At 37.8% G+C, this 27543-nt stretch overlaps 1 protein-coding gene across 2 annotated transcripts in view; it reads left to right on the top strand.

Annotated features, from left to right (window-relative positions):
* The first annotated feature begins 6072 nt into the window (after positions 1–6072).
* DYNC2I1 (dynein 2 intermediate chain 1) overlaps positions 6073–27543 on the top strand; it is a 31850-nt gene continuing 10379 nt past the window's right edge. Inside the window, exons 1-14 of one of the 2 annotated variants that reach the window (XM_068404862.1) lie at positions 6073–6103; positions 8511–8564; positions 10133–10553; positions 11121–11173; positions 11796–12119; positions 13711–13769; positions 15585–15642; positions 17068–17145; positions 18351–18546; positions 20212–20314; positions 24952–25081; positions 25614–25725; positions 26098–26192; positions 26517–26646. In XM_068404862.1, coding sequence (XP_068260963.1) covers positions 6089–6103; positions 8511–8564; positions 10133–10553; positions 11121–11173; positions 11796–12119; positions 13711–13769; positions 15585–15642; positions 17068–17145; positions 18351–18546; positions 20212–20314; positions 24952–25081; positions 25614–25725; positions 26098–26192; positions 26517–26646 — 1828 coding nt within the window. In that variant the 5' untranslated portion in view covers positions 6073–6088. Of the gene's footprint in view, positions 6104–8510; positions 8565–10132; positions 10554–11120; positions 11174–11795; positions 12120–13710; positions 13770–15584; positions 15643–16189; positions 16242–17067; positions 17146–18350; positions 18547–20211; positions 20315–24951; positions 25082–25613; positions 25726–26097; positions 26193–26516; positions 26647–27543 lie in introns of those variants that run through there. The other variant, XM_068404863.1, reaches the window with a different exon arrangement.

Genomic DNA, 27543 nt, shown 5'->3' with positions numbered 1-27543 from the left:
CGCGGCGCCCTCCCCTCCGCCGGGCCCGAGCCGGCGTTACTCTCTCTCATCCTTCCCTCCAGGCCTGCCCGAGGAAGCGCGAGTTCGCCCTGCACGACGGGATGCGGGCCCGGAGGAGGTCGTCGCCGCCTCTCGCCGAGCTCTCCTCACTGCCGCGGGACCCCCCCCCCGCCCTGCTTTGCCTGCGGGGAGCCGGCCGCACCGCCCGCCCGTAACGGCCACCGGCCGTCGCCGCTTGGCCTCGCAGGAACGAGGGGCCGTAACACGGAAAGGGCTCTCGCTGGGTGGCACGGAGCAGAACCGGCTTGCCAAGGCGTCAGGGATCGCGAGCGTGCCCGTGTGCGCTTCCTCACGGCAAACCACACTGTCTGCCCGCTCTCCTCCGTCACGTATGCGGCTGAACGGTTTCTACCTGTTACACCCTCCAGTAACAAGCGCTGTATTTTTCTTTGCTTTCTACTGAGGGATATTATTAAAGGACCGACTGATCAATGGCTAAGAGGAACCAGAGGCCAGTCACTCTGCTCCTTAGTTACAGCAGGTGTTTCCTGAAGCTTTGTTCACACATCCTCAGATAAAGCTGGCTCCTCTGTCACATCGTTAACACACAGGAGTACCTAGGGTGGCACCCACGATCCTGGGATTACACAAGCCCTGATCTGCAGAACTAAAACCGCTGATTTTCTACAGGCTTGTGTCCTGTATCCCTCTGTCACAGTAGCACCTGGTTCCCACATCGTTCTTCCTACCATTCCTTTATCTTTTCAATAATTTTTATGTAACCACCCATTTTGGAAGAGGCAGCTGTTGCTTGTCCTTAGCTGTGTGCTGATCAGTTTGCTGGTACACACTTGCTGATTAAACTCAGCATTTACCAGTTTTTTTTTCTTTTGGCTTTAAATAGACAACCTTTCACTTAGTGGGAATGAGGGTCCTTTCTCCTGCCTTCAGCTGCCAACTTTCACAGAATTTGTAGGACTTTATGAGACTGGTATTTGCAGGCAGGGAAGAGGGGAGAATTAAATTAGCCAATAGGCTGAAAAGTTATGAAAACACATACAAACGGGCAAATAGGAAAGCTGTGTAAGCCTCACTTCCTTAAGAAGTGAAAGCAACCTCATGTTAATTATCCAGAGAAATGGAAAGTCGGAAAGGCAACGGCACAAAAGGAAAAGTTGTTTGCTCAGTGCGGCACAGCAGAATCGGAAAAAGAATCCATATACTGACAATTGAATGTGCTGTTCTGTTGTATGATCTTCCCAAATTCCCTCCATGCCTGCAATCGGACACAATGGACCACTCTAAGCAAAACCAATTTCTGGCCATAGACTTACGTGGCTTTTTACCATTGATGGTGTGTGTTCTCCACCTGTATAATTAGGTTAGTCAGGATGAAAATTCAGGACAACTACATGACACAAAAAGGAGTAACAAAATCAACGATTTACAATTTATACGGTAATCCAAGCTTTCAAATGCCAATTTACTTACTTTGGGTCTTTACTTCCAGAGAACTCAAAACATGTACAGGCTGTAACAGCGAGGGGACTGAAAGGCAGCGTAAGACCCTTTAAAAGCTTGTTACCTTAAACTGAGGGTATCAAGTATGACTCTGTGACCCCATTTGGACACTAATAATATCAAACTTAAGTAATGGTGGGTAATTTTTTGCATTTATGGTATTCCTCTTCTAATAACTTAGTTTGCTTCCATAGACTTTCTTGTGAACTCCTCACTCCTGAGTTTCAGTCACACCTAGTACAAATGGCCATATTGTATGTTGGCTCCCTCCATTACAACCACTACTATTAATATTTTCTCATTTTTTCAAGCCCTTTGTTCTCAGTCTTGGACTCCATTGCTCCATTTTACTTCCCTGTCTGGCTTCACAGTATCTGAAGCAGAGTACAACTGTACCGCAAACCAAAATGAAAATTCAAAACAAGAAAAAAAAAAGTGATTGAATTAACTTGACGTTTGCCAACACTTTACCATATGCTGCATTTTATTCTGCTCTCCTTTATGTCTCAGTGTGTATTCTGCAAATGAGCTGGATATAGAATTTGTAGAGGAGTACCCTGTACAGTCAGTATTAATATACTGGGGAAGCACATCAGAAAAAAAATTCATCTTCTAGTAGCATTTAGGATGACAAACACATAATTGTAGGCCTGACAGCCTAGCATTGATCCTGGGCAGAGTAATTAATTAGTTGATACAGAAGTTTGACTAATCAGAACTAAATGTGGGTGATACTGTGCCAATCAAATAGGAAAACAGAAGCAAGATCTTGTAGCATTAATTTAATAACATTTATCTGTAACATCAATGGAAAGTTCTGATAAAGAGGTTACCGCTGACTTCTTAGAACTTCTGTAGATAACCGGCTTAGTCCCACATAGTATTTTGACGAAGAAACTCTGTGGTATGAAATTAGCATGTCACTATTATAATAGGGACAAAAGAGTCTTGTTAAAAGCAAGGTATAAACTCTGCTGCTAGGGGTTAAATTAGAGTCAGTTACTCTATTATAAAGTTTTTCATAAAATGTTCTGGATAAACACAAGTTCTTTGTTTATTCTAATCTTTTTGGTGCTGATAAATTGTTTAATAATTTGCTTGAGAATCTTGGAATTGTTAATTCATATATTTCCTGATCCTATTTTTTAATACTTACAATAGCAGTCTTCAGTGCATCAGGAACTTGAAGATACTGACTTATGGCACAGGGATTACTCTGGCTTTTCCTTAAGTATCCTACAGAGAATTGTAACAGCTACAGACCTGATTATATTTATCTCATTTAGATAATATTTATTCTTTCCATATCCTGCTTTGTAGGTCTGTTGCCTTCTTAGAATTTTAATTAATCCATTTTGCTTGCAGTATTCCTTTATACCCATTCTTAGCCATATGTGTTTGTTCCTCCTTTTTGTTGTATTCCTTTTTTGCTTTTTCAAACTCAATAGCTTTCACTGGAGTCAAACAGGTGTTGTCTTATATTTATCTTTACCTTGCATCACATCAGTTTGCCATGATGCTTTTTTTCCAGTAAGTACCGACACTATTCTTCAGAATAACTTCCCAAAAGATCTAGTATCACCCAATCTGGCTTCAGTTTCACTGAATGCATAAATTGTACTCTCATGGTAAGATCCTCAAATATTTATTGTTCCTGAAGACAGAAATACTTTCCATTAAAATGTGTTTCTTAATAAGTTTTCACAATAATCATAATCTCCTTTTTTTTTTCCATAATGGGATTCTTAGAAGTCATAGTTCAAAATTAAAGGCACAAAGTTTACTTCAGAGATCCACATTTTTGCTGTTTCTATTTATGAACCTGGAGGACTGACTAACAGTGTTTTGAACACTTTGCAAGAGGTCATTTATGCACCTACGCTGATAGTCATATTTGAGTTTTTTTCTTATCTCCATAAGGCCTCAGCAGAAATTGTTTTTTAAAAAGGGAAAAAAATATAGCTACAAAGCCTAGATCCTAACAAGTCTCTTCCTTCATACAAAAAAAAAAGCGCATTATTTTCTTTTTTTTTTAAATAATAAAACAATCGCCATTTTTAAGCATGGTGGAGGGTTGCCCTGTTTTCCCTATGAGGGTTGATATATCCAGTAGTTTTTTGGTGTAATGCTGTGGTGTGTTGTTCCATATAGAGGTGGAGAAAAAAGCAATATTGCTTCACAGATTACAGGAACACCCAAAGACAAAAAATACCTTATTACTACAGAACGTAAAAGCTGAGTTATTTTATATTCCTGTTTTTCAGATAACAGTGCAGGTGAAGAATGAGATACCTGTATCAAGCCAGACAAGAGAAAAGCATGTAGAAGCTAAAATTGTACTAAAATTCCCAGGGCTACCAAAAGCCTTGTTTACAAAACACTTCTCTTTCCAAGAAAAACTAGGGTATCCTTTTACGCTGTCTAGTAATACAATAGATACGTGCCATTTTCTTGCCTGTATTCACGTGATTCTAACACCCATTTTTATAAAACCAGTAAAACTACAGATATATTATTTTTTTCCACTACACTGGTGAGAAACTTTAGTTTATTTTAATACATGGTGGAAACACTTAAACATGCACAGATTTTAGTTCTGTTATTCCAGAGGTGTTATTCTATCGTGTGTTCCTATGCAGCAGTTAAACTTCAGTTTGATCCCTGTCTTTTTGAAAGAACTTGGAAAGTTCTTTCCAAAGCCTCTAGTGGTACCTTCCCACACCCGTAATTCTCTTGCCATAAAGCTGCCTACCTGATATACTCTAATAGGGGTAAGAAAAAGCTATTGGCAGCCAAAACTGATTTTTTTTTTGGTAACAAATACATATGCATACTCAAGAGTAGATGGTAGGACCAGAACATGAAAAGAAAAAGCTTTTTCTTCTGTCCAGTCTTTGGTATCAGTGTCGCATTTGCTAGTTTCAGTTATATGTATTTGCTATACTGTTATTAAAAACGAAATTCAATTAGAATACTTGAAGGCAGGTTTTCTCTTTCAGCCTCTGTACTTAGGACAGCATTTCCGTAGAGTATCCTTTACTACGCAGATGCCTAGTTCCATGTGTTTATAACACTGTCAGCACTTTGGCTAAAGAGCTCTTTGAGTTAATCCAAGATGGCTTCTAAGTGCATTTTTATTTGTTCAGGGAAGCAGATATAAAATGCTTATGGCTTATTATTGCACTGCCAAAGACAGCTAAATAATTCATAAGAATGTTTATAAATAGTTTACTATCCATAGATGCTTAGATTTAGTGGATGTAATTTAGCCCTTAAAGGTCATATCTACTTGGTGGCTTGTTAGTTTAGGTTTTTTTCATAAAATATCAAGGGGGTTTTTTTCCTCCTAATTGCTTGCTTAATTTGCCTTTGCTTTTCTGCTACATGATAAAGGAAAATATTGCATAGTCCAGGCAGTGAGGCAACTTCTACAGCTTTTTTAATTTTTTCCGGAAACATGAATAGGAGGCAAGAGTATCAAGGCTTTGTATGTATTTGTCAACTCACTATTTAAGGCCAAGTATAAAGGGTTAAATTTTATCTCTGCAGTCAGTGACAAACTCCCATTTAACTACAGCAAGAAAGTTTCTCAAATGCAAAAATGCCTCTTTGTTTACTTTTTTTTCAGTAGTCAGTTTTCTACAAACAATTATTAGCAGTAACAGATGCATACTTTTTTTTTTACTCTTACAAATAAAAAATAGGCCACAAAGTTCAAAGCCTAGAGGAATTTTCACTCGGTCTTTTGAATTGCACGTGTTAATAGGTTGGAAATATTTGCTGTGAAAATAGCACACACCTTTCCTGCAGGCAATCATCATTTACGTCGTTCGTTTCACGTGTATTTGGTAAGCTGCCTCTTGCTCTTTGTTGCGGAAACATCTCCAGTATTTGTTACTGTGGGAATATTATTAACATTTTTATTTCTACAGATGTTCTTCATACCTGCCTCTACCTAACACCTGGGTAAATGGCAGTTTAAGTTAAGCATATCACCCTTAACATTTTTTTCCACAGTAATCATGCATGACTTTGCAAAATCTGAATCCGCTACCGTTAGGAATGGTTTCATGGTATATTGAGCCTATACAAGGTCAGTAGGGAACAGGAGAACAACAGTGCTTTAAAGCCTGCCTGGGTGAGTGCCCCGTCCCCGCCTCACAGGACGGTGCTCGGCGGGTCCGAGCCCTCCCCAGGCCGCCGCCACCACCTGAGGAAACCCAGCTGGGCACCGGCTCGAGGAGGAAAGCCTTCCTGCAGCCATTTAGGCATCCCAGGCTGCCGCTTCTCGCCAAGAAAGGGCTGGAGAGCGCCAGCCACCATCGTGCCGCGCTGCGCCATGAGACACCCCCACCGCCGGCTGCCCTCTCCCTTTCCCACAATCCCGTGCGGCGGCAGCAGCCTCCCGCTCTCGCGGCGGGCCCCGGCGCCCATCCATCGCTCGGCCCATCGGCTGCTTCCCCCTCGCCGCCTGTTGCTAGGCAGGCCCGGACGCGGCTGCCGAGGTTTCCTGTCCGCTCGGAGGCGGCCGGTGGCGGCGGGACGCGGCGCCGCGCCCGTCCCGGGCATGGAGGGTGACAAGGTGAGGGGCCACTGGGAAGCGGTCGGGGCTCCGGGGAGCCGGGTGGGCCTGCCGGCGCCGCCTAGGCCGGACTGCTGCGGCCACCGCGCGAGGGGCCGGCCCGCCTCGCCTCGCCCCTTTCCCTCCTCTCCAGCAGGGCCCTGAGGAGGCGCCGGGGGCGGTGGCAGCGGGGCGCGGCCGCCGCCCGGCCCTGCTCGTTCTTCTGCTCGGCCTTCCCCTGCTCCCGGCCCTTTATACCTTAGGTGCCTGCCGAAGCCATACCCTCCCACGGGCGCGTCTCGCTGCCGCTACTCGTGGCCCTTGGCGTTGAATAAGACGGGGCATCCCGGGGGGAGAGGCAGGAAACATCCCAGTGTTTCTTCTGCTGGCCCTGAGAACCCCCATGGCACTCCTTAGACCATCCAAGTCTCCTTGTTCTGTCAGCACGGTACTAAGGAATTCCTTATTCCTCTAGCAGAAGGATGAGGCTGTATCAGCCACATCTTTCTGCAGAAGAGGATAGGTGGTTTATGAAAATATCCAAAGCTGTTAGTGTTTCAGATTGTAGCTAAAGTATATTTGATAATTGATACCCCTGTAACCTCTAGTTATTGGGTTTTAGTTCTTTGGGAACACACTTAACTTTTGCACGATGGTGTTAAGTTATGAAAAGCTTGTAGAGCTCCAAAATAAAGGAAACAAAACCACATGGACATGCTAACATCAATTATTGTGCTACATATTTACTTGAAAAATCTGAAGTATCAAATCACTTTTATTACTGTTGTGTGACTCTGGATTTTACAGCTAATTAATTTGTGGTCATGCTGGATAGAAAATGGAGGAGGAAATAGAAAATCTTAAAAACTACAGATATTTTACTGCTTTTCTGTTTCTTTTTCTTTAGAATCATAGTTCACCGAGTTCTTAATATTAAGCTTTTAACTAAGTTAAGTTCTGAAAACCTCCAATCTTTCTAGGTTGTGAGTGAAGAAACCCCTCTTGATCTCTGTTGAAGAGTTTATCTGAAGTAGCAAGGACACTTGTTCCGCTAACTTCATAAGGCAACATAATTATTGCTTAGTTTAAAGGACAGATTCTTAAGTGTTAAAAATTTTCATAGCACTTTTTGAGTTCAGTAAATCTGTGGCATTTTATGTTAGCTGATGAGCTCCCCATGCTCTTAGGTGGGTGAATTAAGTTAAACCCCAGTGTGGTTTAAATAACTAACCTTAATCTGGATTTAAGTGAGTATGTAAGGACTTCAAATTAGCAGACAGGTGAGAAACTTCAAAAAAAAAAAAAAAAAAAAAGGATTACATTTGTCATGGTATTTTTAGATTCACTGCTTGCCCATGTTATTTATGCCCTGAAATGTTCTTCTAGCTGAGTTGGGAGCAGCTCAAATGATATGTCTAAGGGGAAAATACTGTGTTTACTGTTTGCCATGTGAATGGGTTCTGTGAGTGGTTCTGCGGAAAAAGGATCTGGGCGTCCTGGTGGACAGAAACTTGAACATAAGTCATCAGGGTGCTCTTCAGGTGGTTATGGTTAACCACATACTGGTTATGTGTATCATGAAGACTATAGCTAGCAGGTGTAGGGAAGACTGTTCTCTACTCAGCACTTGTGAGGACCTGTCTGCAATACTATATCTGGTTTTAAGGCCCCCGGTACTAAAGAGATTCTGGAGTGCGTCACTGAGATGGCTATGGGGTGGGAGCCCTGATGTATGTGGGAAGGAGGCCAAGGAGTTGTTCAGACTAGAGGAAAGAAAACTGAGAGGTGATCTAACTGCTGTGTTCAAATATCTGAAGAGGATCTGTGGAAAAGATGGAGCCAAATTCTTCTCTGAATGTACAGTGAGAGGACAGAAGGTAGTGGCCCTAACTATCAGCAAGGGAAATTATGACTCGGTATGGGGAAAATATTTTTAATTGAGTGTTGAACCCAAGAACCAGGTTGCCCAGAAAAACTCCAACCTCAGAGATATTAAAACCTCACTTAAGTAAGTCCCTGACCAGCACTTTGAAGTTAGATCTAATAGAGCAGGAGGTTGAACCTAATGACATTGATACATTGATTACTTCCCAAAAGTGGCCTGACTCTGTGTACCCGTTTGGTCTATCACCGGAAGACCCAATTTTAAGTTTTTCTTGAAGGGCTGCACTGTTATCCACCATAGGCACTGACCTCAAAATTGGTTGCCATGTGTGTACAGAGCTAGTAACCCAGTAGAAGTCGGAGCTTCAGGCCTCTTCCAGGTCGAGTCCAATCAGGTATGCTGTAAGTGTACACATTAGGGCTAAATCAAATTAATATTTACGTTGCAAAATTCAGTGGTACTTGCCATATATACCTTGATCCTTTCCTTGAAAAACTATTCTGCAAATTGATTACTCAGTCTTTGCTGTCTTTTCTGTTCTAGAGAAGAACCAAAGAAGATACGTGGAAATCAGAAGAACTTAGGAAACATCTTAGGGTGATTTTATTTTATTTCTACTGGTTTTGATGTCAAGTTACCTTACAGCAGCAGAATTTATTGATGGTCTAAACACAGAGGGTTGACTGCTGCTTCTACTAGCACTCTGCCTTGTGGGATCTGTAATAGCTCTTCAAGGCTTTTTGGTACATCAGACACTTTATATCTGCATCATTGAATACAAACAGTACAGATCTTTAACGGGTAGCTGCTAACGTCCTTGCCACAACTGACTGTTCTGGAATCTGTCTAGTCCAACTGTGTCCAGAGGCTGGCCTACTCAACTGTTTCTACCTACACAAGTCATATAGGATTACTCTACAGATTTCTGAATTAGGTAGATGGAAAAAATACCAATGTTATGGTAATCATAGCACATAATGGGGTCTGATTTGCTGGCCACCCAAATCCAAGTTACAGCTCTGCTTTATATATACTTATTCACTTTCCTACATGTATATCATGTATTGTATTTGGTATCATCATCTGTCATGTTTGCATGCGCTTTTAAACTAGTTAATTACTTAATCCACTGGTCAAATGGTCATTCAGGCTCCAGTCAGTCACACCGTTGATACTCATATTAGTTTTGTACTATATTTTTTTTAAAGACTTTTTCCAATATGTATCTTCTTTTCTATGTCTTGTGCAGATCTTCATTAGTCCTTTGATAAACTAAAGCATCCTACTTGTTAATCTATTACCTATCTTTCTATAAATTACGTTTCAAAGCTCCCCGTTATTTCAGTGCCAGTGCTACAGTATAAGTCCTTTGTATTTTTTAGACATTCAGTAACATTTCCAATACTTCCATGTGGGCTAAAGAAAAATTTGAGTTGAAATGCTTTAGTTCCAACAAAAGTGATGTGGTTGGACTTTCATTTCTGTGAAACAGATGGATAAAGTTTAATTCACTTTACTCATTGAGTATAATCAAAGCAAGTTCTGTTTGTTCTGCATTGAGTAAACAGCTGAAATCGTGGATGAAGTGAAATCAGTGGGAGTGGTGCTACTTGCTTCAGGAAGGTTAAAATATAATCTGTTATAACTTTAGAAAAATATAAGAATAGCTGCATCTTCAAGGGATCTAGGCCAAAAACTTTCACAGTTTTTATATGCTGCTTTCTGTTCAAGTAAAACCTAATCATCTATTCTAGAGGCAGCTGCAGGATGCCCAGTTATCTGTCATTATTGTTCATATCTAACATATTTTACAAGCTGGCACAGTTTCTGTCTACATGAGCTGACATCTTTAGTTAATTTTTCAAGATAGCTCTAAACAGAATGCACAGTTCTACAGTAAATTTTCTTTTTTTACCAAATTATTTTCAAATACATTGAAAATGCAGCTTATTATATATTTCATTTATTAGTTCTTTTTACAGTAAGCACAGACATAATGTTAGTAATGTTACAAAGTAAGCCTAGAAATATATCAGCATTTTAATACACTTTGGGAAATTGAATTCATAGTTAGCAATCCACTAATTTTATTTTCACATGAATATACTATATCAAAATAGATTGCTGAATTATAAGAATAGATTTTAATTTTTTGTTTATTTCAGGCATCACAACCAGATAGTCAAAATGAAGACCAAAAGCACAGAGAAAAGAAACTGCAGAAAGAGAAGTCAGTTCATGACACAGGCACTCATAAACATGAACGCAAAGACAGAGGAAAGAGCAAGGAAAGAACGAGAGAGAGATTTAAATCTGGTGAAAGGGATAAGATGAGAGAGAGAGAAGGGGGAAAAGAGCACCAGAGAGGACGAGACCGAGAGAGGTACAAAGATAAGCTTCAAGGGTCAAGTTTGGAGAAGGAAACATACATTGTACCAAAAGCTAAAGACAGGGAGAGTGATAGAGAACGAGACAAAAAGCATAAAAGACATGAGGTAAAGCAAATAGATACACAAAATAATCTGAAATCATTTGAAGGAAGAGATAAAGAACATCACAGAAGAAGAGAAAGCAGGCATCATTTGGGTAAGTTGCTTTGGGTTGCTGTTGTACTTTGAAATATTTGATATTTAGATAGAAATACTCTGAAACCATACCCCATTGTACAGAGAGGGTGGCTGTGAGTACCTACTGAAATGTGTATCTTTATGGAATCTTGTGGCAATCTGGATTTATTTTGGTGCTTTAAAAAATTTTGATGTTTGTTTCACTTCCTCTGAAGAGGTGGTGAATGTCACTGTTTTTGTTGGTCAGTTGACTTGAAAAGAATAAGTACGTTCCTGCCTAGACATTCTCTACTGAGTGATCCATTTGAATCCCCAAGTTGAGGGGTGATTGCTGAAGTTAGTAGCATTTGTCATTACTCTTACCATTACACAAGGCAGTTGAGAACAGAGAGATTCATTAGGAAAGAAAAGGAGTAACGAGCTTTGGAGAGAGAATTCCAACAGAATATTAAATTATTTTTAGAAAGCTCTTATGTTTTAGAAAACCCATGTCACTGAAATACTGTTTTCTACATGCTAGAGTTAATTATGTACAGAGTTTGAGTATAATCAAATTTGTTCATTAATTTATACATTTATTTTCTAGAGGAGGAGAAAACAAGAAGTGAAGAGCGGGAAAGAAGACATAGAGAAAAGAAGGTAAAGGAAGGGAAAGGAATGAAATCTTTCATAATGGAATAAGATAAAACTGTAGAATAATGAAGAAACTGGATCAGACTCCAGTTCCCAAGAAATACAAGAGATGCATAGATAGTAAGGTCGTCACAAGTGTACAAAACACACAATAACAAAATATATCTGAGCCATTTTATTTTAAGGACATACTTCATTCTTTTTTTTAAAGTAAAATAAAATTTGCATAGCAAACAGTGCTTTATTTTTGTGCAGCTACATCAAAATTTTTCATCTGCTATTTATGCCTCTATTACAAGGATATTGGTAAGTATGCATCTTATTTTATGTTAGACCACCTAGTAAACAAATAATTAAATTTTTGTATGAAGAATACATAATCCAAAGGATTTTCTGTAGCAAAGTACATGATGTCCCAGAAGAAATATCAGAATATCAAGGGATACGATAATTTGAAATTTACCATTGTAGGAGATTAAAAAAAAAAAAGGCTGGAAGATCCATGTGGCAGAAGGAGATTAGGTACTTACAAATCCATCATTCTAATGGTCAAAAATGGGTAGATTTGTGAAGATAAAACAGTCTTAGAGAACTTTCTAACTCATTAATGTTATTTTTCTCTTTCCAGGATAACGATACCAAAAAGAGCATTGACAAATTTTTAGCCTACAAAGTTGAAGAAGGTGAACGTGTACACAGGTTACAGAAAGATCAAGAGTTGGATAAAGAGGGAGAAAGAAGACACAGAGAAAAACAAGGACATTCTGTTAGGCCAGGAAAAGAGAGGCTTTCAAAAGAGAGAAGTCATAAACATTATGAAAAGGAAGAGGAAGAAGAACATAAATCAAAGAGATATAAAGAGGGATCTTCTCATCGAGACAAAGAGCAACCAGCAGAAGCTAATGAGAGAGTAAAAAGTAGAGAAAAAGAAAGAAAGAAGCATGATCTAAGGGTTAGTTTTGTTAAGAATTTAAAACACTACCTTATAACTTACTTTAATTGTTTATATATCGTCATTGATAAGGTGAATAATAAAAATACTAGGATTGTAAGTCAACATTTTGTGAAATTTGAGGCTAAAGTGGTAATTAAAATACTACATCTGCATTTAAGTATCCTAATCCAGAGTGATTCCTTCCATGAGATTCCAATTAGAAACTTGTCTATATGTTAGAAACATCTTTTATTCATAAAATTCTTTATTGCTATGACTTTTGAAATTTTTACTAACACATGGATATCTTACTCAGAAGTAGGCATGTGAGTATACATCTCTTATATTTATGTTTTTTGCCTCTACTTCTGAAGCTATAGAATATCTTCTATGTTTCTAATACAGGGCATGATGTTATATCCTCGAGACTTAATCAAAACTTTGACATTTTTTACTGGTTTTTATAATACGAGTACTCATTCTACAAGAATGAGAAAAGAAATATATATGATTTGTAACTCTTAAAATCAGATAAGTTTTATGGAACATAGAACCATTCAGATGGTCTAGGGTAGTTTCTTCTGCTGCCTAAAGAGTGAAGATGTACAAGGTTCTCAAATAAAAGTTCAGAAATATATTTTCTAGTGAAAATACTAGGCATCTTCAGTGTAGGGGCCCACCACAAGTGATTACTGTAACTGACTTTCTGCAGCAAAATTCAAAAGTCTGTCGGGTTTGACTTCCTTGGAAATTTGCTCAAGTAGCTGTTACAGAATGTACATACTGATGCCGATGTTTCTGTCTCAGAGTTATGTTTCTTCTTCTGATATTCATGGCTAGAGAAAAGCACCTTTATCTTAAACAACCTATTGAATACATTCCCAAACCTAGGCAAACCTTCATAATACAGAATTTAAGAGTCAAGTCCCTGTACTGGGGATTAAAAGTGCCTGAGACTGTTCTCTGTCCCTGGGTCCAACTGGTATGAATTGTTGTAGTCCATACTGTTAAAATCTCATTCTTTGAAACGGGCTGGCCACAGCCTACTGAAGTCAGCCCTTAGTCCCTATCAGGTTTTCAGCCATGCCTAGAGGTTATTTAGGAGAGTGCTCTGGGCTCACAATTTAAGCAGTGTGCATTGGGCCCAGGGCATTTTTTAACCATTGTTACTAATATACTAATGTGAAGGTAGCCTATAAAAAAGCTGGAATTTACTCTGGTAAAGCATTATAAGGTTTTGTTAAGTAAAGGAGACGACTCAAGATCCCTTCTTATTTCCTTTCTGAAATGCATTACAGGAGGGGAAGTAGCCAGACTTCACTCCCAAGAATTCAATATTTTCAGGAGAAGCTTGTGTTATGTGTATAGCATATCTTTTATGGGTGCTTATTTTCTTTGCTTACCATATCTGTAAGGAGGAGATTATTCTGACATTAGTTCATACACAGAACTTCTTACAAGCAAAGACTGATAAAAAAATAGTATGTGTCATTGAAATAATTCATTAGAAACCTTTCTTACTGTTTAATATCACTACTACTAATACAGATTCATATACATATTTCCTCCCAGCATTTCTGACACATTAATATTGTGACTTCTTTTACAGAACAGCGAACACAAAAAAGAGGAGAGTGTTCAAGAAGAAATGAGCCATCAGCGTGTAAGGTAAATTCAGAGATTTAAGATAAGTACATACTGTATGGTATCTACTAAGATTCAGTTAACACCAAAACAATAGGCATGAATTCTTGATCTCAAATATCTAGGGTGAATATAATTTTTTTCATAGGCCCTTTGTACAATACTATAGCACTTAAAAAAAAAAAAAAATCTGTGTTTTGCTTCTAAGAGGTTTCATATAAAAATGTATGTGTTTGTATTCCATTTTTTTTTCTACCCTAGGATAGCAAGAGATACTTTGCAGTCCTTGCAAACTACATATATATTAATCTGGGCACTTAGTTTGGGAGACAGAAATTCTGTATTGTACCACCTGGAAATTCACTATGCAGTCACATGGACACATGTAAGGTTCATGATGAACTACATAGAACTCTCTTATATTTTTTATTTTAATTTAAGTATCTCTACTTAGTTCCTCCTCTTGATGGTATCTAAAACATTATATATATGTAGCAAGTTTACTGTTGTATGTGAAAGGAAAGGTCCAGGTCATCCTCAGTGTGATCAGTAAAATTTCAGGGTTATATTTCTAAGTTTTATTACTAGCAAATATAAAATCTTACAGAAATTATCTATATATTCTAGTTCTCTTTGCATTCTTTAACGCTTCAGCCATGTGAAATTCCTATACAGGTTTCTGAAGTATAACTCTGTGAGTATGTTGTCAGTCACAATTCTCATTCTTAAACCCTAGTTTAGCTTCCTAGCTAAATAGAAGACTGGCATGCTAGCTTCGGGGACACTGACAGAAATAGTGAAGTCACTACCACTACTGACTAAGTATTACTACTCTTTCTTAATCATGGGACAGATCACTTTAGTCATAGTGAATTTGTCATTGTGGAAGTGTATTCCTGTACAAAAGAAAAAAATTAAATACTTCAGAATACATATGTTGGGATGCTTCCTAGCAGTAGCACTCAACTGTGTCAAGCAGTGCCCAATATACAGGTTATATTTTGAAGCTGTTGCTGATGGGGTGTTGTGGGGCAGTCACTGCTTGTGCATAGCTGGGAAAAAGGAGTTAGCCATTTTTGAATGGCAGGGAAGGCAATATGGTTTATTGGGATGTCCCAAAACCCTGGTTCAGCCTCAAGCACTGTCGATGTTGAATCATTCTGATTTGTTATGAGAGGATCCAGACAAATTTTTATTTTTATTGTTGCCTCTTCTTATGTTCATCATTCTCAACAGCATTATATATGAATACCCTCTTACTTAAGGAGTCAGAACATTCTCTTCTTGAAGTCTGATTCTCTACTTACAAAATAATCAAACAGATTGTTGGGGAGCAGAGCTGGTTGTTGATTTTCTCCTACTCTCTGACCCTGATTGTATTGTCCTCATAAATAAAACCTCTGAATGAAAGACTAGGTTTGAATGTCAGTCTAGGATTTATAGCTTTAGAGCGCATTACACCAACCTGATCTTGATCTCCAGTTTGCTGCAGATATTAATACAACTAATAGATGTGTGGGTTTAATAGGTTTTTTCCTTCTACTTTTTCTTCCGTTTTGATGCAATTATAGGCATTAAATTTGGACAAGGGTTTTGCAGTTCTTAGCTGATTAATCACTTGGCTGTTTCATTATCCTTTCATATCCTAGATATCTATAAAATTATTTTTAGAAACTATTTCAGTTTATCGGAAATTTTCAACTATTTTTTCCATTTCAGGAAAAAAGACCTATTTTTTCTAAAACAAACAAAAAGCCCACACCCAGAAAACAAAACCAAAAAAAACCTAGTACTTTCTTCTGAGTTAACCAATAAAATTGATGTTCTCTTTTTCAATAGGACTGTAAAAGATAAAGGAAAACTCATCGAAAAAGAGGAAAGAGACACAAGACAAGAGGTAAAACTATTTGGTTTTGGAACTTAGAATGTTGCATTTTTCTTGGGATTAGTAACAATTAAAGTATGTATTTCAATATAATGCCATTCTAAGGTAAGATAAGATTTATGTATATTGGTCTTCAGGTATCTCAACCTCTCCTTCTGGATACAGCATTAGAAAATTGATTTATTCTGTATAAATTTGAGAAGCATTGAAGGTAGCCATCTATTCAATTGTATGTCAGTATCTTTTATGCTTGAAAAAATAATTCTCAATAAGTGGGAAGAGTTTAGACGTGTAATACAGTTTATTATTTGGACCAGTCTGTGCAGATACAGCCTAACTTTACCATACAACGTTTTAAAATATTTTGTCATATTTTCAACCGTTTGTAACCATCTGTACTGTAGTCCTAGTTCTAGGAGTTTGACTCTGAAAAATAAGGTATCCATAGAAGCTGTTTACTGCTATATAATGTCCCTAATACTTTTGAAAGCACTACATTCTCTGAAAACTAGGTGGCTCTAGCTCATGAAGACTCATGAAAGGATCAGAAGTGTGCCTAACTCGACATTTGACAACCACCTGCTATCCTTTGGTTGTAAATGTTGAAGCAGGTAATAGATGAGCTGTTGTGCTGGATAATTTTCATAAAACCTCACATTTATTTCCATTTTGAAATCTGTTGAAATCCCTTACATGTGAATAATTTGATCTTTGTCTTTGAAGAGGCTATTGAAGGAAAAGGCTGACTAAAGATTGGATAGATCAGTGTGTGTCGTTTTAAGCTTTATGTTTGTTTGGGGCATATGGGGTAATTAAATGGCATTATTTTAATCAAGTTCAATAAGCTAGAGAAAGACAATTTCTTTGAAGTCATTTCAGGGATGCCATAAATCTTATTCCATGTAAATACAGTAGAGGATTCAATGTTAAGAAAATTACTTATGTATAAAAATATCTTATTTTCTTGTTGTATCCATGTCTCTTGTTTTTCTTCTTCCAACATCTGCACTATTTTGTTAAGATGAAGTCCCTCAGTATAACTTAGGTATAGGGATAACTTTGTCTCATCCTCAAAAAAGTAGAACAGTCTTATTTTGTTGTTACACCATCATAAGAGCTCCTGTATACTATTGAAATTATAGGCAACACAGCAGTTTTTATGTATTTCCCAGTAAAAATAGTGATGGGAAAACAGTTGGTCTTCCCAGGACAGAGTTAAGTTTTGTTTTGTCTTCCTGTATTATTATTTTAGGTCAGTAATTATCACTAGTTAATACACTTTTATTTATATTTCTAAACTGAATTTGTTGTCGTTTGCTTGAATATGTAGAAATATCTGAGAAGAGCAACTATTCATCTATCTTTATGCTAAGATTTGGCAGATAAGGATTTAATTTTTTGGTAAGATTAACAGTTTCATTTATTTTTCTTGTTTAGGAAATGAAAGATACATGCATCTATAACTCAGACGTGGGGTTTGATAACTTTTCAGCAAATTATGAAGATGATTTTGAAGTAAGTAAAAGCATACAATTGTCCTTTGGAAGTAATTCTCAAGTATCAAAACAGTGATTAACTTTATTCACAGAAATAAAAATTACAGAATGTTACATGGTTTTTACTTATTCTTTTTTGGTTACACTGACCTTAACTTGGCTAACAGTAGATAATAAGTAACTAAAATGTTATGTAGAAACTCTGTGCTATATATTTACTTAGTTTTCGTCAGGGGCTGGGAACCAACTTTTGCTTTTGAGTTGAAGTCTTCACAAGATGCTCTTTCTGTCTTCCCATATTTCAATTACTTAAATGATTTTCTGTGAAAAATGCCAACTTTTCAAAATAATGGGAGTAAATAATCAATTTCATGAGGGAAAAAAAAGCCTCATTGTTTTTCATTGCAAAAATATCATAGAAAAAAAGTATTGACACACAGCTGTCCACTAATTTGTTTAATTGAACTCTCTTACTTTTAGCTCTCTTTTGGTTAAAGTTACTAAGATAGAAGAGCGTGTTGAAAGTGCTTTCATTGCTAGCTGAACCAGCTCCATCTTTGTTCAGCAAAGCTAGAATTCATCGCCGCTTACGTTAGGAGTGGTGTCCACTGTTGAGCTGTTCCCTATAGTAGCCCTTTACCATTCAGTGGAGAGAAATGAGCATGTTTAAGACTTGTCCATATCATTTGTGTTAGGTGATTATTTTAGCATGTGATGAATTGTCTTAGTTAAGAGAATTATTAAAGTATGAGCCTTATGCATGGACTTGCAAACAGTTACTGTGGTAATTTAGTAAATTTGAGCCTGCCATTGAAGGGCAGCTTAAATTAAAAATATCAAATAAACAACTTTATACATCTGTGAAGCATTTATACCACTGAACACTGTCATTTTATTTCTTTAAAGAACACATAATTCACCTAAATGTATAGTTCCTATTTTAGGATATTTACAAAAAAAAAAAAAAAGGAATCTCTTTCGGGCACTGAAGAATACCACTGTGGGATTGTCTTGTCTTGATTAAAATTACCACACAATCAAGACATGCCATTTTCTTTCTATCAAACAGTATTTTAAAATGCCTTTCAGCCAGAGGATTTATAGCCATCTGTATGAGAACTTTATTTTTATTTTGATAACATTTTATAATTTCTTAAAAAGATCTTGAAAAATACATCTATAATCCATGTTTATTAGTTATTGAAAGTCCTGTCACTTTTAAAGGATTATGAAGATGATTTTGATGATGATGAAGACAAAAGTGATGAAGAAAGAGATGCAGAAGAAAACCTAAGAGAGATTCTGTTTTCCAGAACATCAGAAATTGAAGAAATTCAAAGAGCAATTAGTGCAGAAAATGATAGAATTTGTATTTCACTGCCAAAGAAAATTGAAAATGAAAAAAAGGAACCAATCATGGGTATGTGACTAGATACCAGCCCTTTTTTATTAAATGTGTGAGTAATACATACAACTTAGGAGTAAAAGACCACTTTTTCTAGAGGTCTGCCTAGAGGCAGAAATCTGGTCCTCTGGATGAGTCACTTAGGTTTATGGGTAAGTACTGTAACTTTCACATTGCTAAAGAATGATTCAGAGGCATTACTAATCATGTAAAATGTGAAGTATAAAAATTTACAGACTGACATTTAGTATGTCTTATTTTGGGTAAGAGAAGGATATGAGAGCCTGGATTTTGAAAACTGGAGGAGTGCTAGAACAGTTTGGGGCTTCCGGTGACATTAATTTGCCTTTTTCTTTTAAGCAAAGTTGAAGTCACTGCTCTGCGTGGGTAGGTGAGAGAAATACGGTTACTACTCAAATATGTAGTTCTATATCACTTTTTAAATGCAGGGTTTTTTTCTGAAATATGACTATGGAATTATTGTCTTGTATTCAGTTGATCTGATACCTGTGAGTGCCAGATCTACTTATTTAACTAACTACAGCTGTGGTTACCATTTGCACTCTCTGCTCACGTGAATAACAGTATAGAATCACTGTGCAAAGGTATCTTAAACAGCTTTTACTCTAGTTCATACAATTGTACAGTCATAGAATAATAGCATGGAGTTTCTGTAAGTCTTTACAGTATCAACAGATTTTTGGTTAAGTAGTCATTGCAAGTCAGAACTAGTATACTGTAATATGAATTTCTTCTTGAAGAAGATTTATGCATTTATTATTATTTTTCTAATAAACAATATGGAATCAATAAAAGAATTCCATTAATGCTATAGGTCTAATGAACAGGATGGAATTCTAATATAGAATCAGATTTTTAAATTCTGAATTGTAGCACTTAGTGCTTTATTGTCAATTATGCAACACTCTCTTTTTTCATGAAGTTATGGTCTTGTTTGGTTAAAATGGTTGTTGATCATTCTGATAACGATTTTTAGAAGTTTAAAAGCATTTTACAAGTATTATCTAAAAAGGCAGTTTTCCTCTGAGGAAGTGAAACACCATTGGTCCTGACTGGAAGTTGGATATTAAGGTCAATTAGCTACCACCTAGCCAGGAAAGGGAGTAAAATCGACATGACATTAGATATTGTAGTTGTTCCATTAACAATGGCTTTTAAAGCAAGTTTTTGATGTTTTGCTTATTCATCCAAGGGCATCAGTGAAGCTTGTGTTGATGAGATTTTCCACTAGCTGTAGTGATGAATTCTTATTTAGAGGTGTAGCATGCTCATGGTGTAGTCTGCGTGAATTTGATATGATTTTTAGAATTGGTCATAAAGCGTTTTACTGTACACAGGGGAACAAGGGACCTGCTAATGGCAGAAGAAAGAAAGAGGCACTTTCTGCACCGTAGTCTTCTAAAATAAAAATTACAATGGTCAGTCATTTTGAATTGACTGGTAAAGGACCATAATAAGGGAAAAATGCTGGCCCATTACTGAAGTTATGAAGCTTATTGTGCTGATAACTGCGCTAGAGCACGTTGTGTACTGTGCAAACTAGTAACTTTTGGTAGCTGTGTCATAATAAATCTGTTGTTTTTTAGACTTTACTGCTTTACATTTTAATGCACTGTAAAGTGTGACTTATAACACTAACAATGTTTTATAATATCACAGAAAGGCAATACCCTTCTGTCAGAAACTCTTTTTGTGGAATATTCATGGATTTTCAAATGGCAAACCAACGACAAAGTAGCCGAAGCATGGCTAGTAAGCAGAAGTAAGTGTATTTTAAATAATCCACACAAAATGGCAACTCACTATGTGGAATGTAATTTTTTTCATTATATTTGAAATATGTGAAGTTTATAAACTTGAGGCTTTTAGAGTCAAATATTATTTTGTAAGCTAACAGTAATTAGTTCTTAAGTAAATGTAACATACAGGCTTTGCTACATGTCATTTTGTAAGAGAAATTTATCTACGTATAGTTTATGTGTATCATTTTATTACAGAATGAGTTGCCAGGATTGTAATTTCTTTGTATGATTTTTCAGTCACTTAATTAAATACTGACTTATAGTACTAAAGAGCAAGCCTTTTAGCTGCTCTCAGGGCTCTGCAGAACTGTAATTTCTTGAAATAATTAAGACTCTATGTGGTACATACTGTTGCCAAAATAGCATGTTCCCTTTCCGGGATAACACCAGTTGGTGTAAAAACGTGTTATTACTGATCTAAAATCGATCTAGGTTTGAGACATCTAAGACAAGTCTGTATTAAAGAAACAAATTGATGCCAGTTTCTTGTGGAACTTGCCAGGAGCTTCAGATTTATCTGACGCACTGTATATATCTCCAATTTTTTGTTTCCATCAATTGGATGCATAAAGCAATAATATTAAATTTTATTGATAATACTAGATTCCACTGCTTCATGGCTGCCCATCAGTGGCTTATCTTCACATAAGGGAGATTTTATTGTATAGGCTGTCTAATTCACCTTGCCTAGATTTATATGCCCAAATTTTACGTGAGTTCATTGTCTAGGCTTCCTCTCTAGACAGTAGAGACAGACTAGGAAATTTAGGAAGGCATCTCTCTGGAGAATTGCCTTCTGAAATGTTTGTCAGCCTCTATTGACTATGTTCTATGACTAATTATGACTATGTATATAACTTTGTGTACCTGCTAACAATGTATATAGCCTGTGAAGATAACTAGCATTTTCATGGAAAGAGAAAGGGTTTGTGGAATTTAATGCTGTGATAATACGTGGCTACCAATAAATAGACTGAAAGCACCCCATAAATGAGCTGTGGCACTTTGGAGTTGTCAGTATTAATATGAGGGTTATTAGTTTATTTTAAGGATTTGTCTGTATGTATCATTAATATTTGTAACTAGGAAGCAACTTTCATACGTTTGAATTAGATCTCAGCAATCTGTGCCAACAATGTTTGTGAAGAGGTGGTGTATTAGGAATCACAGAATGTTAGGGATTGGAAGGGACCTCGAAAGATCATCTAGTCCAATCCCCCTGCCAGAACAGGATTACCTAGATCATGTCACACAGGAACGCGTCCAGGTGGGTTTTGAATGTCTCCAGAGAAGGAGACTCCACAACCTCTCTGGGCAGCCTGTTCCAGTGTTCAGTTACCCTCACCGTAAAGAAGTTTTTCCTCATATTTATGTGGAACCTCCTGTGTTCCAGCTTGCACCCCTTGCCCCTTGTCCTGTCAATGGAGGACACTGAGAAGAGCCTGGCTCCATCCTCATGACACTTGCCCTTTACATATTTATAAACATTAATGAGGTCACCCCTCAGTCTCCTCCAAGCTAAAGAGACCCAGCTCCCTCAGCCTCTCCTCATAAGGGAGATGTTCCACCCCCTTAATCATCTTCGTGGCTCTGCGCTGGACTCTCTCTAGCAGTTCCCTGTCCTTCTTGAACTGAGGGGCCCAGAACTGGACACAATATTCCAGATGCGGCCTCACCAGGGCAGAGTAGAGGGGGAGGAGAACCTCTCTTGACCTGCTGACCACACCCCTTCTAATACAGCCCAGGATGCCATTGGCCTTCTTGGCCACAAGGGCACATTGCTGGCTCATGGTCATCCTGCTGTCCACTAGGACCCCCAGGTCCCTTTCCCCTACGCTGGTCTCCAACAGCTCTGTCCCCAACTTGTACTGGTACATGGGGTTGTTCTTGCCCAGATGCAGGACTTTACACTTGCCCTTGTTATATTTCATTAAATTTCTCCCCGCCCAACTCTCCAGCCTGTCCAGGTCTCTCTGAATGGCTGCGCAGCCTTCCGTTGTGTCAGCCACTCCTCCCAGTTTGGTGTCATCAGCGAACTTGCTGACAGTGCACTCTATTCCCTCATCCAAGTCATTAATGAATATATTGAATAGTACTGGTCCCAGTACCGACCCTTGAGGGACTCCACTAGACACAGGCCTCCAACTGGACTCTGTCCCATTGACCACCACTCTCTGGCTCCTTTCCCTCAACCAGTTCACAATCCACCTCACTACCCGATCATCCAGACCACACTTCCTCAGTTTAGCTGCGAGGATGCTGTGGGAGACTGTGTCAAATGCTTTACTGAAATCAAGATAGACCACATCCACAGCTTTACCATCATCTATCCACCGGCTTATGTCCTCATAAAAGGCTATCAAGTTGGTTAAGCATGACTTCCCGTTGGTGAAGCCATGTTGACTGCTCCTAATGATCCTCTTATCCTTGATATGCCTAGAGACAACACCAAGGACCATTACCTTTCCAGGGATGGAGGTGAGGCTGACCGGTCTATAGTTACCCGGGTCCTCCTTCTTGCCCTTTTTGAAGTAGAAGTAAAAATAAAATGTGGGTAAGAAAATGCAATAGATGTCATCAAGTAGCAAAAAGGAGATGTGAAAATTGTCCTTATGCATAAGAAAAAATCCAGCCTGAAATACTGGAGGAGAAATTACAGCTCATGTTGCTCTAGTCTTTTCCCTTTTCAAAGACTATCTTACTGGGAAGAAACTGCAACTAGAATATGCATCTGTAAGACTGTTTAGATATGGAATTGCTACAGGCCCATAATTGTATCATCTGGGTTGTTAAGTATATTAAAAAAACCTGAAAGCCTAAGAGAGAGAAAGGGAGACTGCAAAAATTTTCTCATTGTCAAGGAATCTGTGCTATAGCAAGAACGTGGAATTAGCTTGTAAACAGATATCTGTATGTAATCCAAGCAGTTAACTCAATATAAAATATCTTAACAGTCTTATGACATTAAAGTAGATGGATAGTTGTGTGAATTGTGACAAAGATTGACTGTCTTTTCATTATCCACACATCCATACAAGTGGAGTGGTAGGAATCTTTGTAGTTGATGATAATAAGATCGCATAAATGCTTTTTACTTCACAGAATCGCAGAATCACAGAATCAACCAGGTTGGAAGAGACCTCAGGGATCATCGAGTCCAACCGTTGCCCTGACACCACCCTGTCAACTAGACCATTGCACTAAGTGCCATGTCCAGTCTTTTCTTAAACACATCCAGAGATGGTGACTCCACCACCTCCCTGGGCAGCCCATTCCAATGTCTAATAACCCTTTCTGTAAAGAAATTCTTCCTAATGTCCAACCTGAACCTCCCCTGGCGAAGCTTGAGACTGTGTCCTCTTGTCCTATCGCTAGTTGCCTGGGAGAAGAGGCTGACTCCCACTTCACTACAACCTCCCTTCAGGTAGTTGTAGACAGCAATAAGGTCACCTCTGAGCCTCCTCTTCTCCAGGCTAAACAACCCCAGCTCCCTCAGCCGTTCCTTGTAGGTCAGACCCTCCAGACCCTTCACCAGCTTGGTCGCCCTCCTCTGGACTCGCTCTTAACTTGTCAGAGTAAGATACAGCGTATGAAAGTTGACTTGTTTAGCAATTCTGTATCAAAATATAGTTTTATTTGTGAGCAAAGATGAAAAAATTAAGAATTGAGTCAGGCAGAAAGTAGAAGGATGGAGGGAAGCTGGATGATAAGGCAGTTGAGTTATTTCTTTTATTGTTTCAGCAAGGGAATTGAGGAAGATGGAAAGATTGGGCATTTCATAGGATAAAGAGAGTCAGGTATCTCAAATACTGTACAATGTGCTAATCTTATTCAAAACAAAGAATACAAGTGGAAAAGTACATAGTCTACTTCAATCTCGAGTACTCGTTTTCATACAATTTAGATCAAGTCCAATAGTCCAGTAACTGATTGTTTTTGGAGGCCTGCTTTTTGGGGAAGAGGTCAGTATTCATGTCCACAGGTTATGAATCAACAATAAACTCATTTCATCTATATATTTAAACATATTTTAGGATTGCTGCTATTGTTATTTGTTTCCCTAGTGATTTAAAGAGGTACAAATTCAGGCAGTCTGTTACCAGTGGAGGTCATCCAAAATACCTTACATCTAACAAAACCAGAACATTATAGATTATAAAGCATGTACCCATATAAGTGAGGTAAGTTAATAAAGTGAGTTTAGGAGAATTAGCCACCATCCTAACTATAGGAAGAAAGGGACATTCATCTGTTACCTCACAGAACAGCTTTCGAATACTTAGGCAAGATCGTGCTAGGCTTTGACAGTTCGGATTTAATAATAAACCACATAAGTTTGCCATTTGCAGTCAGTGTTGAATTTTCAAGTATGATAATTATCTCAGCATAACATTAAATGAGAACTCATAACAATATTATATGTACTTCTCTTGATATATTCTTATTTGTCAATTAATTTTGGTACAAGTTCAATTTTCATAGATCAGTGGATTGTTAGATCTCTGGTACTGTACAAAGTCAGATTGGTTTTCTTTTGGAATACCAAATTCTTGGTCTTAACCATTTTTTTGTTTCTCTCTTGTAATTTATTCTAAAGAAAACGGAGTTCAGAACTTCTCCCACTAATTGATCTGGACTTCTCAGTTAGTTTTTCTTTATTGGATTTGCCTCCTGTAAACGAGTACGACATGTATATCAGGAATTTTGGTAAAATGAACACTAAGCAGGTGGGTAACAAATATGTAGTAATATTTAAATCCTGAAAGTGCTGATTCTTGTTCTGGAAAATAATTTTCCTTACAAAATAAAGTTGCTAAAGCTAATGGGACAGTAAAGTAATAAATTAATAATTTTCATCTCTAAGCCTTAATTACCATAAACCAATTATATCAAAACATTTTGGCCAAACAGGCCATTTCCATTTCTGTGTTAGAAGACGACTCTTGTGTTCCTTCCCCATTTTCTAAAGGACTTTCTGTATGTCTGTGGCTCACTGTCCCAGGTATGCTGGGTTTAGTGTTTACACATCATGTAAGACATTCTGTATTTTTGCAGTAGGTCTAGCACTCTTGCGTGAAATGTGGTCAAACGTGCGTGCACAAAATAGTGACGCTGTGTCAGAGTGCTTAGGTCTGAATTTACAAACAGAAGAGGTTGAGCCCATCAGTTTTTAAATGACTGTTTAAGTTCTATTCAGGTATGTCCTGTCATTCTTAACTGTGTCACCAATATATTGATGAGTTTATCTTTCTACTTTAGGCATATGTTCAGTGTAACGAGGACAATCTTGAGAGAGACATTCAGACTGAGGAAGTTGAGACATTGGAGAAATGGACACAGCATCCAGGAGAAAGTGCCCTTGTATCTGGAGGTGAAAAACATTTTAATCTTCTTCATTTATTGATGTATGCATATAAACTTTCTCTTTTGTACCCATTAATTGTCAGAATTTGTAATGTGTCAGGCTGCATTGAAAGCCAACGGCTGTAGGCACTCTGAATCCCCTTGTGGAGGGAATGGAGAATAAGTGGCAGAAATAGTTTCTTCCTTCTGGATTGCTGTTTCTGTTGGCAGTAGATATTATTCCCCAATAGACAGTCTTCTTCATTACTGTTATTTCTGCTGAAGAGAAGTTGGTTCCTGCCACTCTCCTTCTGCTTAAAAATTATGTTGTTCTTATGGTTTTCTTAATTTATTCCCTTTTGAAGCTTCAGGTTTGATTTTGGTTTTTGTTTTTTCTTAGGTCCCATAAACAGCCAGGATGTGTCAGTGAATGGAGCTCTAACACCTAAAATTGATTCACAAAGATTAGCAAATTTCCTCCGGTCTGCTTGCCAGGTACACTTTTGTACTTAATATCCCTTATGAGTTGTGTGTATAAGTATACAGTATGATAGATCACTTACAGTACTGGTTCTGACTAATTTAAATAAATTATTTAAATAATACTAATTATCAGTGAGATTCATCTTTCTGCAAAGGAGTAAAACCAGAGCTGTGCAACTTTTATGTCTGTAAAGCTGTATTTGCAAAGATATAAAATTAACAAGAGGGTTGATAAAGGTTTATTAAATTAATCCACATACTTTAGAAAGCTACAAATAGCAAAGCTGAAAGATAAGACGACCCTTTTATTTCTATAAATGTAATTATGTTTGAAAGGTGATTGCTGTTTTGCTAGAGGAAGATCAAGTTGCAACACAACCCACGTGGAAACTAAGATCTCAACAAACCGGTCTGTCTATTAGTGATAGCTGTTTCCGGTTAAATACTAACCAGCCATTCCTCCATGGTAAGGGAACTTTATTCTACACCTTTTAGTATACAGTGTGAACTCTTCTTCCTTATGCAACATACCATGCTCTTTGTCATGACTGAAGTGCAAACAGCACATATCAGGATATATAGATGATGTAAATCTCACTTCTCTTTTAATTGCACTAATCTTGCTATAACTCTGTGCAGACTGGTTTCATATAGGGAACATCAGAGCATCCTAGCTGCTGTGAAACCAGAAATATAGCCAGCAATTAGCATGATATAGGGGTGCCCTGGATGTAATTTCTTGCCCCTGTTGTTGAAGGGCTGTACCAAGGGGTGTAATTTCATTTAGGCTCTTCATGTTGACGGTAGGGCCAAAGTTGCAAATAAGGCAAGGTTATTGAACAGGGAGAATATAGCCTGATATATTTGAACCGCAGTTTTATCTTCCCCATATAAACAGTAGATGTTCAGATGAAAAGAAAAATGAAAAATAAAGCATCTCTAGTTATGTTAGGAAGACCTCTTATAACACAAATCCATATATATTCTAACATGAACACATGAGATGAACCAGAAAAGGCCTGGCCTGTGCTGTTTCCTGTTTGAGACTTAGCTTAATTTTCAGTATATGTACTGACATCAGGTCATATTGGCTTGCTTATGCCCACGACAATTATTCTATTAACTTCCTGGCTCTCTTCCTTTTTGCTTTCTACTTACGTCTAAGTTTTTGGATTCTTTCTCTAGTCCCTCGTTTTTTCTTGTATAGTGTCAAAAGCAACCCACTGTTAATAGAAATATTCTTCATAATAGCGCCTTAGCTTCTTTGGTTGTTGCTATAGCAGCTAAATATGCTTTTTTCATCTCCAATGAGTTTACTTTTTTATTTATTGCTTTTCTTTCTTGATTTTTTTTTTTTTTTTTT

Source organism: Nyctibius grandis, chromosome 7, assembly GCF_013368605.1.
Source record: "Nyctibius grandis isolate bNycGra1 chromosome 7, bNycGra1.pri, whole genome shotgun sequence".
In the NCBI taxonomy this organism is placed as follows: domain Eukaryota; kingdom Metazoa; phylum Chordata; class Aves; order Nyctibiiformes; family Nyctibiidae; genus Nyctibius; species Nyctibius grandis.
This window is presented reverse-complemented; position numbering and strand designations above follow the sequence as displayed.